This window comes from Macrobrachium rosenbergii, chromosome 52 (assembly GCF_040412425.1).
Source record: "Macrobrachium rosenbergii isolate ZJJX-2024 chromosome 52, ASM4041242v1, whole genome shotgun sequence".
NCBI lineage: Eukaryota > Metazoa > Arthropoda > Malacostraca > Decapoda > Palaemonidae > Macrobrachium > Macrobrachium rosenbergii.
In genome coordinates, this window is record NC_089792.1 from 22,072,188 (window position 1) to 22,088,631 (window position 16,444).

General features: G+C 37.8%; 1 protein-coding gene across 1 annotated transcript; it reads left to right on the top strand.

Moving 5' to 3' along the window:
• The first annotated feature begins 325 nt into the window (after positions 1–325).
• LOC136833904 (uncharacterized) lies at positions 326–12,356 on the top strand. Its single transcript, XM_067096195.1, has 6 exons — positions 326–469; positions 782–810; positions 7,474–7,532; positions 8,671–8,762; positions 11,410–11,522; positions 11,924–12,356. Exons 1-6 carry the CDS (start codon positions 443–445, stop codon positions 12,174–12,176), a joined length of 573 nt encoding a protein of 190 aa, XP_066952296.1. The 5' UTR covers positions 326–442; the 3' UTR covers positions 12,177–12,356.
• Positions 12,357–16,444: the final 4,088 nt, after the last annotated feature.

Genomic DNA, 16,444 nt, shown 5'->3' on the forward strand with positions numbered 1-16,444 from the left:
TTGTGTTGTGAATCAGTCATTCAGGATGGCATAGAGACGTAAGGAGAAAAAGTTGTATCTTATGTGGATGAAATAGGAATAGTTACAGGAACTCTACACAAAACTGGAAAACATCACACAAGTGATTAAAGGACAAATTGCGAAGGCATCTGAACTTAGCTCAAGGTGGTGTTCATACTTCAAAATTCCATAGTAAACGTACTATTCGATTTAAATATATATAATACGGTACCAGTCGATAAAGCTTTGATTTAGAACTTAAAGGAAACGAGTGCCTATTACACGATCAGAAGGAAATCACAGATTTCTTGAAAATCTTGGTCTCCAAAGGTGAAAACTATTATGTGAGATAGAACAAAATTAACGTTTAAAATTTACTGCAGACGAAACAAACGGGGAGTAATTTTAGCACACCTGCGTAGACTTTAGTGCTTTAAACAACATGAGATTGTTAATTATTTGTGTACTGGTAAGTACTATATGCTTAAAGCAACAGCAGTAATGGTGATCATAGTTACGACGTCGATTTTCCTTAAGATAATTTGATGGAGATAATGATGATGATGATGATGATGATAATGTCAATAATTGAAGAGGATGAAAATTTCTCCTTTGTTTTCATTTAAAATTTCAGCAAATTGCATTCTTATTCATAACCTCAAAAATGCAATAATAAACAATTTATTTACTCACAGAAGCGTCTGGCTTTTCGGAATATATGCACCTTTTTGAGGCAATCATTTTCTTTTAATAAAGTGATCTGATTTTTTTTTTTTTTCAGCCCTTGCTACCAACTGCCAGCCCAAGAAGGTAAGGGTCTGATGACTCTGAAATTAATTACTATTTCTTAAACTGTCTAATCGTGCTTAAACTTCCGCAACATTAACTGCTTCATACACATACCAAGAAGGCTCATTAACAGTGCACGAAATTCCTATAAAAACTGATTCATTCGCCTCTAATTGCTCACACTCTCGCTTCCTGGATGCTGAGGCCCCTCAGTTCAAATACCTTTTCACGCTTTCGAACCAAAAGTTTCTAGGTCATCCTCTCCTCCTCACTCCCAGAACTTCTGACCAGAACGCCAGAACAGCCAATTACTATCCATTCTTTGTTGAACCATCTTAAAACATCGTAATCCATCCCTGAATAAACACTAAGATGTAAAATTTTACTACTTTGTCTGACTATTTCCATACTTTCACCCATTCAATTCTTCCTATGCCTCTTTTACTGTGCAAACAACTTATCTCTGCAGTTTCCACAATTTTTCTCCAATTTGCATCGAAAACCACACTTCACTTCCATAAAGGAGAGTTGGGTCAAGAATCACCCCTTACTTTACAACCTTGACTTCAAAGGCATTGCAACCAGCCCATTGATCTTCTGGACACGTCCCACTTACCTTGCCTCACCTAATCAGTGACCTCTTTACTCTCATTCTACCATTAATTAAAATTGTTACTGTCAAAGAAATGCTCAACGAGCAGGTAAAGGTTACTGCTGATTTATTACAGATCCAGGCGGCTTATATTGCGGCCGACTGACGCCGGGCCGTGAGAGACAATGGAATTGACTGTGACCTGAGGTCGAAACAATAAACAATAATATACAGTGAACGAGTACGAATTACAATACGAAACATACAGAGACACAATATAGATACAGTCTTGATGCCTATAATGAAGAAACATTTGATACACAATGTGTGACATTCGTATAAATACCATAAAGTAAAAATGATTAAAATGCGTGACCTGGCACGTTTTAGGCGTGACTAATTTAGCTTGAAGAAAACGGGAAGTCACCAAAGAAAACAAGCTCAGCGGAGACTTAATTAATGGCGCCGCCGAAACACTATCCTGGCGCCGAATTGGTGACTTTACAAAATATTTACTCCCAAATGCTCATAGGAATCTACTGCTTCCATATAATAAATACATACAAATTTATAGCACAAAGCAAAGGGCCTATATGAAATACCAACTCACATTTCTTTCCTGAGCTTTCATTTCCACAAATCTCCAATCATATCCAGTCTCAAGTTCCATAGGTCCCATTCAGGTAGTAGGCCTGTCATTCAGCTCTTCCGGTGCCCTCAGGAGTCCCATATATATCCTCGGTGTGTGCGTGTACCTTATATGTGTTCTCACAATCTATTGCGGTGAAAGCTAGTTTGATTCCTGAGAGAGGCAGTATGAGTCAGGTACTAAAGACTGGGAAGAAGAGGCTAGAAAACAGTATGCCAAAATACTCGCATTTTCTACGGGTGAAAGGTGTGGAGGTTATCTATGCAGTTTATACATATGTACACGCACACACACACACACACATATACATATATATATATATATGATAATAAGCGACCTCATAACCTTTTATCCAGATTCGTGCCTTTATATATCCAGAAGTCCAAACACTGGCGGGAGAAACTACTCCCAAAGGGTTGGGTGTTTGCCAGGCTCACTCTGGAACCGGTGAGATTCCGTGGTCAAGCTGGAGTTAGGAGGGTGATAACTATTCGGTCAATAAGCACAGAAGATTTCACTTCATTTATCATTCGCCTTTTGTGTGCCACCTTTGTCGTTTGCTTTTATCTCGTATTACTGTCTCCCTGGGATCAACGACTATCAACTCTCTCTCTCTCTCTCTCTCTATATATATATATATATATATATATATAAATTATATATGTGTGTGTGTATGTGTGCATTTTGCAATCAAACAGTTTAATATTTTTTAAAGGGACACAAAATAATAACAGATAGTTAAACAAGGCACTATATGTCGGCCAATACCTATCACCTGAGAAGAGGGCCAGTTTAATTGGCTGCACATATAGAGGCTTAATAAAATTTCATTGTTTCTTTTTGGGACGTTTCAATACATACACACACATATATATTTAAATATATATATATATATATATGTAAGCCATATATATGCATTATAAATCATAATAACACTTATATTCACATATATATTTCATAGTTTGGAGTAACGAAGATTAACAAAGCCCAAGCCAGATCACGATGTGTCCATGAATCCTGCGGCTCAAGAGAGATTCTCAGAAGATTTACCAGTCTTGCTTTTAGAGAAAGCACCATGAAGCCAGAGAGATGGGACTCAAATCGTATTTAAGAACAACAGAAGAAATGAGGACAGAATATGCTTTAATGCCATAAAATTAGATGGACTCAGCAATGACCCAATCTTTCAGACATTTCATCAAGGAATTATCCCTACTGAGAGACCTGGGTTTGATCCCGACGTGAGTCAGAAATTTATTTCTAAAAATGACGTGATTGTGTGTTGATGATTTCTATCTTATTCACTCAGAAGGGATAATTCGAATGAAATGTTGTCTATTGGGTCATTTTACATGAGTCGGGAAGTTGGGGAAACTTCGCTGGTATGCAAGCAGTTAGCTTGCCCAGGTAATTCCTGGGTGCAGTTGCTCTCAGGTTCCAACTTCTTTTAGACTTGTATGGCCCAGTGGTAACGCCCTTTGCTTTCCACCTGAGAGACCTGGTTCGATCCCGACGTGAGTCAGAAATTTATTTCTGTTCCACACGTGATTGTGTGTTGATGATTTCATCTTATTCACTCAGAAGGGATAATTCGAATGAAATGTTGTCTATTGGGTCATTGCTGAGTCGGGAAGTTGGGGAAAACTCGCTGGTATGCAAGCAGTTAGCTTGCCCAGGTAATTCCTTGGGTGCAGTTGCTCTCAGGTTCCAACTTTTTTAGACTTGTATGGCCCAGTGGGTAACGCCCTTGCTTTCCACCTGAGAGACCTGGGTTCGATCCCGACGAGTCAGAAATTTATTTCTGTTCCACACGTGATTGTGTGTTGATGATTTCTATCTTATTCACTCAGAAGGGATAATTCGAATGAAATGTTGTCTATTGGGTCATTGCTGAGTCGGGAAGTTGGGGAAAACTCGCTGGTATGCAAGCAGTTAGCTTGCCCAGGTAATTCCTTACGCAGTTGCTCTCAGGTTCCAACTTCTTTTAGACTTGTATGGCCCAGTGGGTAACGCCCTTTGCTTTCCACCTGAGAGACCTGGGTTCGATCCTGACGTGAGTCAGAAATTTATTTCTGTTCCACACGTGATTGTGTGTTGATGATTTCATCTTATTCACTTTGAAGGGATAATTCGAATGAAATGTTGTCTATTGGGTCATTGCTGAGTCAGGAAGTTGGGGAAAACAAGTAGTATGCAAGCAGTTAGCTTGCCCAGGTAATTCCTTTGTTGCTCTCAGGTTCCAACTTCTTTTAGACTTGTATGGCCCAGTGGGTAACGCCCTTGCTTTCCACCTGAGAGACCTGGGTTCGATCCCGACGTGAGTCAGAAATTTATTTCTGTTCCACACGTGATTGTGTGTTGATGATTTCTATCTTATTCACTCAGAAGGGATAATTCAATGAAATGTTGTCTATTGGTCATTGCTGAGTCGGGAAGTTGGGGAAAATCATTATGCAAGCAGTTAGCTTGCCCAGGTAATTCCTTGGGTGCAGTTGCTCTCAGGTTCCAACTTCTTTTAGACTTGTATGGCCCAGTGGGTAACGCCCTTGCTTTCCACCTGAGAGACCTGGGTTCGATCCCAACGTGAGTCAGAAATTTATTTCTGTTCCACACGTGATTGTGTGTTGATGATTTCTCTCTTATTCACTCAGAAGGGATAATTCAATGAAATGTTGTCTATTGGGTCATTGCTGAGTCGGGAAGTTGGGGAAAACTCGCTGGTATGCAAGCAGTTAGCTTGCCCAGGTAATTCCTTGGGTGCAGTTGCTCTCAGGTTCCAACTTCTTTAGACTTGTATGGCCCAGTGGGTAAAGCCCTGCTTTCCACCTGAGAGACCTGGGTTCGATCCTGACGTGAGTCAGAAATTTATTTCTGTTCCACACGTGATTGTGTGTTGATGATTTCTATCTTATTCACTCAGAAGGGATAATTCAATGAAATGTTGTCTATTGGGTCATTGCTGAGTCAGGAAGTTGGGGAAAACTCGCTGGTATGCAAGCAGTTAGCTTGCCCAGGTAATTCCTTGGGTGCAGTTGCTCTCAGGTTCCAACTTCTTTTAGACTTGTATGGCCCAGTGGGTAACGCCCTTTGCTTTCCACCTGAGAGACCTGGGTTCGATCCCAACGTGAGTCAGAAATTTATTTCTGTTCCACACGTGATTGTGTGTTGATGATTTCATCTTATTCACTCAGAAGGGATAATTCTGCAAATGTTGTCTATTGGGTCATTGCTGAGTCGGGAAGTTGGGGAAAACTTCGCTGGTATGCAAGCAGTTAGCTTGCCCAGGTAATTCCTTGGGTGCAGTTGCTCTCAGGTTCCAACTTCTTTAGACTTGTATGGCCCAGTGGGTAACGCCCTTGCTTTCCACCTGAGAGACCTGGGTTCGATCCCAAAGTGAGTCAGAAATTTATTTCTGTTCCACACGTGATTGTGTGTTGATGATTTCTATCTTATTCACTCAGAAGGGATAATTCAAATGAAATGTTGTCTATTGGGTCATTGCTGAGTCGGGAAGTTGGGGAAAACTCGCTGGTATGCAAGCAGTTAGCTTGCCCAGGTAATTCCTTGGGTGCAGTTGCTCTCAGGTTCCAACTTCTTTTAGACTTGTATGGCCCAGTGGGTAACGCCCTTGCTTTCCACCTGAGAGACCTGGGTTCTGATCCTGACGTGAGTCAGAAATTTATATATATATATATATATATATATATATATAATATACATACATATATATATATATATATATATATATATATATATATATATATATATATATATATATATATATATATATATATATATACAGTATATATAGGATGAATCCAAAGTAATATAAGTACCCTGTCAATAGCTTTAAAACATTATGAATTTTTACTTGCTACTAACAAGTTTCTCATGGATTTATCCCTTACAATTTTGCTGTGAATTATACATGCATACATGTATATGTATGCATACTGTGTATATATACTGTATATATATATAACCAAAACTGACTGAAAAACATGAATCCAACACCAATATTTAACACAGGTTTCATAGTTTGGAGTAACGAAGATTAACAAAGTCCGCAAGCCAGGGTACCAGTCCATGAATCCTCCGGCTCAAGAGAGATTCTCAGAAGATTTACCAGTCTTGCTTTAGAGAAAGCATCATGAAGCCAGAGAGATGGAACTCAAATCGTATCTAAGAACAACAGAAGAAATGAGGACAGAATATGCTCAATTTAATGCCATAAAATTAGATAGAGAGAAGATCAATGAGATGGAATCTTTCAAATATTAAGTAACAAGGATATCTAGTACTGGTTCTTTGATTTGGAATTTAGAAAAAAACTAAAAATGAAAAGGTCAGTCAAACAATGGGTAGACTGGATAAAGTTTAGGAAAATAAACAGATTGAAATTTCGTATAAAAGCAGGCTTTTACATGAGTCTAGTACGAACTGTATTGATATAAGCCATGGCCATGGCACGACAATGAAATTATATCTGAAAGATCTTGTTGAGAATAAAGCCTTAGAACCGTGTTAGGTATCAGATGGTAGCACAGAATTAGAAATTACACTATAAGGGAAATTATGAAAGTTCAGCCTATAGACTAGAAACTGTTGAAAGGGAGACGAAGATAGCTTGGTAAGACCTTTGCACGGGCCGTGGGGGAATAGTAGGCCTACATGACAGTGTCACCTGTGATCCTGTGGAGAGATGAATGGAGATTTATGGAAGATGAAGTGCAGGAAATACATGAGTAGCAAAATGGGAAATAATGAAGCAAATGTGTAATGTACTATTTGTTTTTACGCAATATAATCGTGAAAGATTTGGAAACTCCGTCAAATTGTGAAAAAGCGCGAAATGTTTTGAAGGTATTTTTCCCGAGTTGTCGTTTAGAAACGTATTATATTGTATTTTTCGTAGACCATTACAGCTGCTTACGCAAGAGTAAAAGGAAACTTCATAGAAGTGTATTGTATGCTAGGGTGCATACCATACGTGAAAATTAAAGATAACAGTATGTCAGAGTTAAAATCAACTAATGCTTCTCAATTATCCACGAGACCATGAATGGTAGATTCCTCTACTTGTGTAAATAAAGTCGCTTGCTCGGTGATGTCCTTTGTTCTAAGTTTGTCCATCAGAATTAAAAGATGTAGACAAAGTAAGACCCAAAAACAAGTATATGAAAACTTATTTCAGATCTGAGGTAAGAAGATATTTTTGCTACAAAAAAGTGTGATATTGTATGGAGGAGTTGAACCTTCCCAACCACAACAAAATTCTGCAAACATGCAATACCAGTTCCCCACTAGTCGAAGCAGCATGAATATTTACAGACAGACTTTGAGTTAACAATGGCTGTCAGATATCATGCATCATTTCATAAAAGACTCCCTGATTCAAAAAGTTAAAATATTTCAGTAATAACATTTATATTTCTCTTTTCAGAGACACCGTCAAAGAGAAACCTGTCCCCGACACTGAGGTCAATGCCTTCAGCGGCAAAGGTAAGATCTCTGAAGCGCAGGAAACATTACATGAAGCGATCAGCCTGGGTAGAAGGATTCTTCTTGTAAGGAAAGGAAGAATATCTAGGCTTTCCTTTAATATCTGAGTGGCGAAAAGTTCTCAACTCAGCTCAAGTCCTATTTTTCATTCTTGGTCTTCATCTCACCCAAGATAAATAACTACCATTCCAATTCAGGTTCATCAATAATAACCATTACATACAAGTTGGTCAAACAATTATGAGTTTTTTTTTTTTTTTTTTCTCAGGCTTAGTAACAAGGAACACACTCTTTCGTAGTCATTCCTCTATTAGGAATTCACTTATTCTTATTGAAAGTATTAGGGATTTGAATTGAATATATTTCCTATTTACATTCAGGAAAATGGACTGAAATATAAAGTGAGAAAACGAGATTCTAACTTCATTGACAGTCACTTCAAATGCTTTACGGGACGAAAAAAGGGACAGGCATTGATATCCTCTCTCTATCTCTGCAGCCTCCTAAAACAATCTGGATTAAAGGGCGGTGCGAACAGCTCAACTACTGCCTTGGTTGCCAATACTGAGATCCCATCTTCGATGCAATCGAATTTGCTCAGGGTCAAAGCTTGACGAAGAATAATAATTCGGATAACAATATAAACCAAGCTAGAACCCCACCAGAGGCATAGTGATGAAAGAGTGAAAGCAACCCTCTCATTTTGCTGTTTTGTCTTGTCCTTTGAAAGGAGGTATTGCAATGCATAGGCGGTGCTTTAACGCCTTCATTCCCTCATCATGGCCTTCGTGTATGTTGAATTCGAAGCTCTTTCTTATCTGGAGGCCAATGTCTAAAGAAGGGTGATAACGATGATATAAAAAAGTACAAAAAGATCACATAATATAACTTGTAACATAACTTCCCAATGAATGCGGCATTATAATGAAAGGTAACTGAAGTTTTCTGTTCTGGAATTTAGTTTAACTTTTGCTCTGAAAGAAAACACATGGCTGTCACCTACGCACTTAAACGTTCAGCTTAAAAAATAATCCACACCTCTCCGTTCAGAGCAATCTGTTAACTACCATTTCTGTTGGGTAGTGTTGGTTGCAGCACGAAATAAATCAAACTTATTTTTTCCTATCTTGTTTTTCAGAATTGCCTTGTGGCGAACACCATCTGCCACTAAAACAAAAGTTCTTCATTGACTGGGAAACTGCTCAAGAAGAGTGCCAGTGGACATTGAGGGTTTGTAGATACTTTAAGACCTTTTCTCTTCAGTCTAGATATTTAAACAGTCAAGTATATAACAAAAACTGAAAATACGCACCCACTTAATTCATTTGTACATGTTTATGGTTGATATTGGTTCTATCTGCCAACGTACTGGTTGGTAAAAGAATAATTAACTCGCATTAGCTAGTTTTATTTCTAATTAATGTTTTATGTTTTGGTATTATATCCCAAAGAAATTATGCATAATAAGCTGACCCACCTAGAATCATCTAACGCATGATATAACTCATTTAGTGTGTGTGTGTGTGTGTGTGTGTTCGTGCGTGTTTTTACACGCAGCCTCATTGACGCACATTGAAAGCAAAAATCATTAGAATTATCAGCGGTTTTTCCTAATAACAGTTCTTAGGCTTACGGATCAAGAAGCACAACCCACATCTTAGAAAGTTGTTACACCGAGGACATAAGAATCTTTTCACACGAATCTGTTACCTGGCGTCTCTCAGCACCTTGCCGACAGAATTTGCGTCAGTAGGTCAATATTAGTGAGGTGCGATTGAAGTCACCCCTGCTCACGATAGTAATTCCTATATTTCACGAATACAGAAAATGTTAATGGGAATTTATTGCTAAGGTTGGCGCAAGAGGCTCCATGTTACCAGAAAATTGGCTCTGAGGCGTACATGACTTGCAGAGATTAAAATGAAAACAAGATTGTTGGTGCATACAGGCCAACTCATATATTGTCTTTGAGGTGTGGCACTGCAGAACGTTTTTGTCTTTGTTTTTGGACGCAGCTGGCTGAGAATCAAGAACGTAACCAGCAATCGGTAAGAGGGATCTTGCACAATTCGCTTTGCCCGAATTTGTTCAGTCTCCCTTACGAAATTATATATCCTAGTTTTCTCTTTTCTTTCTCATAAGCAATATAATTGTTTGTATATTTACTCTTAGGAGTTATTAAAGTAATAAAAGCTCGCGCCCATAAAGAGAAATGCATGCATGTTAATAGAAAAATGCATGCGCTTTTGATACACACATATATATATGTGTGTGTGTCTGTGTGTGTGTACGCGCATGCATTTTTCTATTAGCATGTATTTCTCTTTATGGGCGGGACAGAGGCTCATTTGCTATTTAATGGGCCTTTCTCCCCACTACGAGTTTAGTTTATAAATCTTAACTACTGTAGGCATACTTTTCCTTTAGGATACAGTGCATTTTATATATAATATATATATATATATATATATATATATATATATATATATATATATATATATGCATATATATATGCATAAATATGACTTAGAAAAATATCACAAATTAAATTAATCCTCTTCTAAACCTAGGCATAGTCTACTTTGTGTATTATGGTAAACTTAAAAAAGAATAATATCACAAACTAAAAACTGGCTACTGCTCAGAATTGACAATTAAATTACTTAGGAAATTAAGTAAACGTCATAAGAGAACATTTTCATTTCAAATTTATGTGTGATTCTTTAATATCATAAAATAAAAGTACTAAGAAAAATCTAAAGTTAACAATTTCCAGGTATTAAGCTAGACTTTAATATATTATTCCATTAAAAAAAAGGAAACATACTAATTCAAGGGGGAGGGGAGCAAGGAATACTAGCTGATGTTAGATAATTTTCTAGGGAGGGTCTGGACATGTGTTATGAGGCCTGACAGGGGAGAAGGGGGTCAAAAATTACCAAAAAGGGTGTTGCGTAATTTTTGAACGACCCCAATGTCTATAACAAAAAGGAGTGGCTGGAGGTATATCTGAACTTCTGACATATAGAAGTTTGAGTTGGGGGGGAAACATGACTGTAAATGTAATGAAGACAAGTGACGTTGATAAAAAAAAATTGATAAGAACTCATAAGGAGAAAATGGAGGAAAACTGGATTAAGGACATGAAGGAGGAAGTACTATGTATGGAGCATTTAAAATTTGAGGGTGGAAAAGAGTCAGCAGGATGTTTACGTGCACTGGTGGCAGGAGAAGGAATGAAAACATTACGTGGTGGGCCAAAATGTTTAGTGGAAAGTAAATGATTTCAAGCGTCATTACATGACAAAAGAGAACACCATATCTTGGTATAAAAGAGGACAGGTAAGCTAGTCAAGAAGAGAGTGAGAGAAAAAGACTAGTAGTGAAAATATGTGGGCAAATCTGAGCCAGAGCCTTAGGTTGGATAAGTTGCTTTGTGAGGAAGCAATTGAAGATTGAAACGTTAATTAGTAAATGGATCGCAGGTGTGTATAAAGAGTTACTGAAATGAGTGGAGTTCAGTAGAATGAGTATTTTGAAAATCTGTTGAATATCAAGGGTAATATATAAGAAAGATCTCAATGGAACAAGAGTGAAGGAGGTAGATGTAAGCTGAATAATACCTTTGGGAGTGACTTTGAGGATGCAAGGAGAGCAGTTAAGAGGTTTAAGACTGGAAATTTACAATGAGATAATGTGATGAGTCTTCTGTAATGGTGTATGAAGCAGCTAACGTTGTTTAAGCTTAATTTACGTGTCATCATTTAAAGTACGAATGTGGAGGTGGCTATTGTCTTGGAGCCACCCAATGTAATGGAAAATGGCTCAGTGATGAGGTTCCTTTTTATAAGATTAAAAACTGTTCCTTTATTTTCAGGTCCATGCAGACACTACAAACATCAAAATTCGGTGCAACACTCGCCTGCGAGAAAGCGAAAACTGCCGAGATGCTTACGTACAGCTCTTTGATGGTTGGAGGATCAAGCACAAGTGAGTTGAAAGCGAGTGTACTCTCTTTGTAGGCCATGAACCAGTCTTTACTGCAAAGGACGAACTAAGATGTAATTGCTGGTTTTTCCTCTTGTCGATATGTCCTTTTTATTGCCATATTTCGATCAAATCAAAATATTTTGGGTTCAAAGAATATCTCACCATGCTATGAATTTGTGCACAAACTGGTAACCTATCTAAACAGCTCACAGCTCAATGATGTATTGAGCGCAACTATAGCAAGTATGAATTTGTAGACATGATAACATGTATGTATTCAATCGTTTACATAGGAGTTGAGGGTTTTGACACAGGCATTTAGTTAAATCATTCACCAATGATAATCTGCTCATAAACGTGTACAATAAATGACGCCTTTATTCACTTTCTCTATTTACCAGATACTGCGGGAAACGAAGTAACATCAGCAGCCACAGTGGCACCGGTCTCATGGTGGTGAAAGCGGTTGGCAAGACGAGCAGGTTCAGCAGAAAAGAACTAGGAACTTTCGGCTGCGAAATCAGCACCGAACTCAAGCCGAGTCAAACTGTCAAAGGCCCCGAAGAGCCGGAGGAAGAAGAAGAGCTCCCTCTCCCACCGCCCCTGTCGCTTCTGGAAAGGATCTTTTCCCTTTTCATGAGTGAATCAAGTTAATAGATGTGAATTAATGATGTCAGTGAAGTATCTTCAGTCTATTTTCTTTTCTCTCAATAGCATCATTCGCAATGAATGTTAATTTATATTTAAATTAATATAACTATTATGAAGCATTTCTTTCAGTCCTCTTGTATTCCAGGGAATATACTCTTTAAAATAAATTGTGAAAACAGTTAGCGCCATTGTTTCAGTCTTTGGAATTGGTTAAGTAAACATTTATGTATCAAATCAACATAAAAGTAATTCAAGTATTCTTGAATGTAAGAATGTTCTGTGAAAAGGCTGCTTTCTAAATATATTTTTTTTTTTAAGAGCTTGAAAATTATGGGTCACTGCTTTTATTATTTGAGCAAATTAGAAGAAAGACAAAACCTGCACTTATGTTAGAGCAAATGAAACAACTCGGAATTCTTTAAGAATGAGAGAGAGAGAGAGAGAGAGAGAGAGAGAGAGAGAGAGAGAGAGAGAGAGAGAGAGAGAGAGAGAGAGAGAGAGAGTTGTTTCGGACTCCTTGAAAGTCAATGTATAAATGTCGTATTCGTGAACTATACCTCATCGTTTTGACGAGTAAAAATAAAATTTTGGATAAATGCACGAATCTGACTACAGCTAACCTCATCATAATGAACTACCGGAAGGTAAGTGATTCTTTCTAGTATGAAAGAAGGAAGGAAACCACGATACATCCTGTTAGAAAAAAAAAGAAGAAGTGTCATAATCTGTAAAAGCGCTGAACCAAGGTCGAGAGAATGTACTGCTGAACAAGAATCAGAGCTGTTGTCATCAAAATGTAGAATCTCTGTTCCCTCTTAGTTTCGTCAATGACTTTCACACGTATTGCGTTCAGACTAACATTCCCAATATGTTTCTTTCATTCAACCAGTGAGCTTTCGCGTTTTGAATTGGAAGAAAAACATGCTAGTTGAGTGATGTTGACCATTAGATGGAACACCGTGTCAATACAATATATAAAGAACTAGGCAATAAATGCAGTTCTAGGTTGAAGTGCCAAGCCAACGTGCATGAATCTAATACTCTTCAAGAACGGTGAAATGAAGGTGGCATTTTTCAAGATGCAGAGAAACGTGTGACGGGCAACACACAATACTACCAGCAGCCCTTGCTGGTAGGAAGGCCCTCCTTCGTCTCTTACTCGGCCTATCACGTGGGCCCTTCTTATTTGTTCACTTAAAGCCCCACGTTTCCTATATTACATTGCTTTTAGTTGTGATTTCTTTTGAAAGGATGGCTACAGTTCTTTTCAACTTTCTCAAAGTCTCCCCCTTTTTTCCGGGCCAGATAAATGAGCAGTACAAAAGCCTTTTGCTTGAAAGTACACGTACAGTATCTTTGCTGCATCTCGGCTCCGTTATAGTATAAAAGTCTGACTTGTTTCATCATTAAATGTATCTGGGTTGACTTCCACATTGTTATTGAATTCTATTTTGTTTGTACTTTGAAACTTATTGCACTTATATTCCCTTCTTCTTGTGTCTCCCTGACTCTGCAGATATGCTTTGAAAATAATCATAAAGATAACAAAAAAAAGAAAAACCCATCTGTACATTCGTACAACTATAAGTGAATAATAAAAAAAAAAAACTTGTACAGCCCCTCCCCCGTCCATCGTCGATGTAAAAGTAAGGATCATTTATTTCAGCACGAAAAAGTCTAAAAGCATTGTATTCAGTGGCGATTCTAGGACTCTGAAAGTGGGGGGGCCACTTCAGGGCCAATATAAATTTTGGGGGGGCATTTATCGTTGGTGGCTAGGTGGCGAGCGAAGCGAGCCCAAGCAGCTTTGAAAAGTAGATGTTCTATGTGCATTTTCATGGCACTCTGAAGACAATATTATGTCATTAATGAAATAACAAATGACAATAATAACACCTCATTACTTTCATAACTTGCATTTGTAAAACATATACATGTATGCCTACACAAACATTATGATAATGGAGGTTATTCGTATTATTTAAAAAAATATATATGTATTTCTTGCAATATATTTTTAACAAAATCGCAAAAATATGGCAATGTTTCTCCAATGTACAGTTGGACACCTGAATATAGCATGTATTCCTTGAATTTTCGATATGAGGGAAACTATATAGGTGGGATAGATGTCTGTTTTGATACCGGTATGCAGTAGTTAAATAATATGGCCAATTGACAATTGTCTTGTAAAATTTAATAATGTTTGTAAGTCCGGGATAAGAGTTTCGACTGCCCTTCATACACAATAATGAAATAGCAGAGAAATCTCCATTGGCAAACTGTAGGCGTGTCACTTAACAAACAGTGATTTGCTTGACATTTCAGTACTTTTTATTACTATAAATCATCTGTGAATCCTTATAATTAACCATTTTTCATTATAAACTACAAATAAAGGAAATTATTTTGGTGTTTGATTTTACTAAGTTCTTCGGATTGACAACCTGACCCTTGGTCAGACTTTTAACGTGACTGCACCTATAATTGCATAGCACTATGTACAGCATAATAGGTCCACAAAATGTTATGAGTGACTATATCGCTATTGGCCTATATGACTATATCAACAATAAAACTATGACCTCGTGCAACGTATGTAATCTAGATAAAAAATACTGAGACACAAGGCATGAGCAATCATGCAATGGCATGCTGTGGGAATGACATGATTTTCATATAGGCTAGTATAGTCGAGTAGCGTTCACCTCAGGAAAGTGAAAATCACCCTGCTGGTAACACCCGTTGCTAGGCAACCACTTTTACTTTCTACATAATTATGTTGAAAGGACAAACCTAAGTAGCCTACTTCAAAAATTCATAAAAACTATCTTCAAAACAAAAATGAATCATGAGTTATGAATGTAATGTAAATATTATGTTGATATTAAAACCCCATGCAAGCATGCATGAAGTAATGCAGTGTTGCCAACAGGGCGAGTTTCCTTTCCTGAGGTGAAGTAGAGTATAGTACGTATATTTAGTGCAGCTTAATTCTACGATTATCATGCCGGCTATCAAATTCATCAACAAAACAGTCTAAAATCAATTCCCTCGGCACGTGCACTTTCAATGGACAGTAATGCGATATTACTCAATCTAGCACTGGTCATGGAATTTCTGAAAATGTTTTCACTAATTTCATTTTTGAAAAACTTCTCTCACAAGAAGCACTGGTAACAGGAAGAGTGACAGATATTAACAATAGTTTGTACAAACAGTCAAATGCAGCCTTATAAGGACTAAGGAATGACAGGAATTGTGTAATGGATGTAGGCTGTATTGGCTCTTTCATGTGAGTAATTTCTTCACCAGAGGGATCTCATATTGTAAAACATTTTGACTGACCGAGTATGCCATTGCATATGCCTTCAAGTCTTCTTCTAACAAGAATGTCTGTCCTCCAGGACAGAGAGCTGAAATACCACAGAAAATTGCATTTGACTCTTTGGAGAAACGACGGTCTAATTCACTAATTAAAGCAGTCTAGGACTTCATAGAAAATCCTGATGTGTTGCACATGACATGGAACAGAAGATCCTTGACCACTTGTTTCAAACACGATAAATCCATCAAGCTTACGAGGTTTCTTTACCCGTTTTCTTGTTGTTGTTGGTGTAATGCAGCATTTCCTGCAGAGTTCATTAACCTTCTCAGAGTAATGGTCATTCAAGTCAGAGTTGCGTACATTAACTAAATGTTCATGGAGTGACGAAATTAGATTTGCTGCTTTTCCTAGGTCTGCTTGTTTATCCTGTAGCTGTGTAGACACTTATTAACTTTTCCAAGAATATCTGTGAAAAATTGCAATAAGTAAACAAACTCTGCATCAATCTGGGCAAGCAAACCGCGAGCGGATACAGCTCAGGCACCAATGTCATCTTCAGAAATTTCCTTCAAAAGTCTCATTATGCATTCCAGACGGAGTAGAGCATTTTCACACGAAGTGGCCTGACACCACCACCTTGTGTCACTGAGATGCTGCAGTTCTCGTACTTGTTCTTCAGGCAACATTTCACGCTGTATCAAAATGAATTTCTCATGAACTACCGAGTTACTAGCAAAGATATAGAGTTCTTCAAGCAAACTAAAGAATTCAGCAGCTTGGGGTACATACTTTGCAACATTTATCAACACTAAATTGAGCCTGTGTCCATAGCAGTGTATATAATATGCAAAGGAGCTTTATCACGAATTCGTTTCTGAACACCACTAATCCCTCCACTCATCACTGATGCCCCATCAAATCCTAATCCTACAAGAGAAGATTT

Bases quoted from the DNA above. Each gene is read 5' to 3' on its own strand.
- LOC136833904 (XM_067096195.1), top strand. From the start codon at position 443: ATGAGATTGTTAATTATTTGTGTACTG. The intron at 811-7,473 runs GTAAGGGTCTGA...TTCTCTTTTCAG, and splicing joins CCAACTGCCAGCCCAAGAAG to AGACACCGTCAAAGAGAAAC. The intron at 7,533-8,670 runs GTAAGATCTCTG...CTTGTTTTTCAG, and splicing joins CAATGCCTTCAGCGGCAAAG to AATTGCCTTGTGGCGAACAC.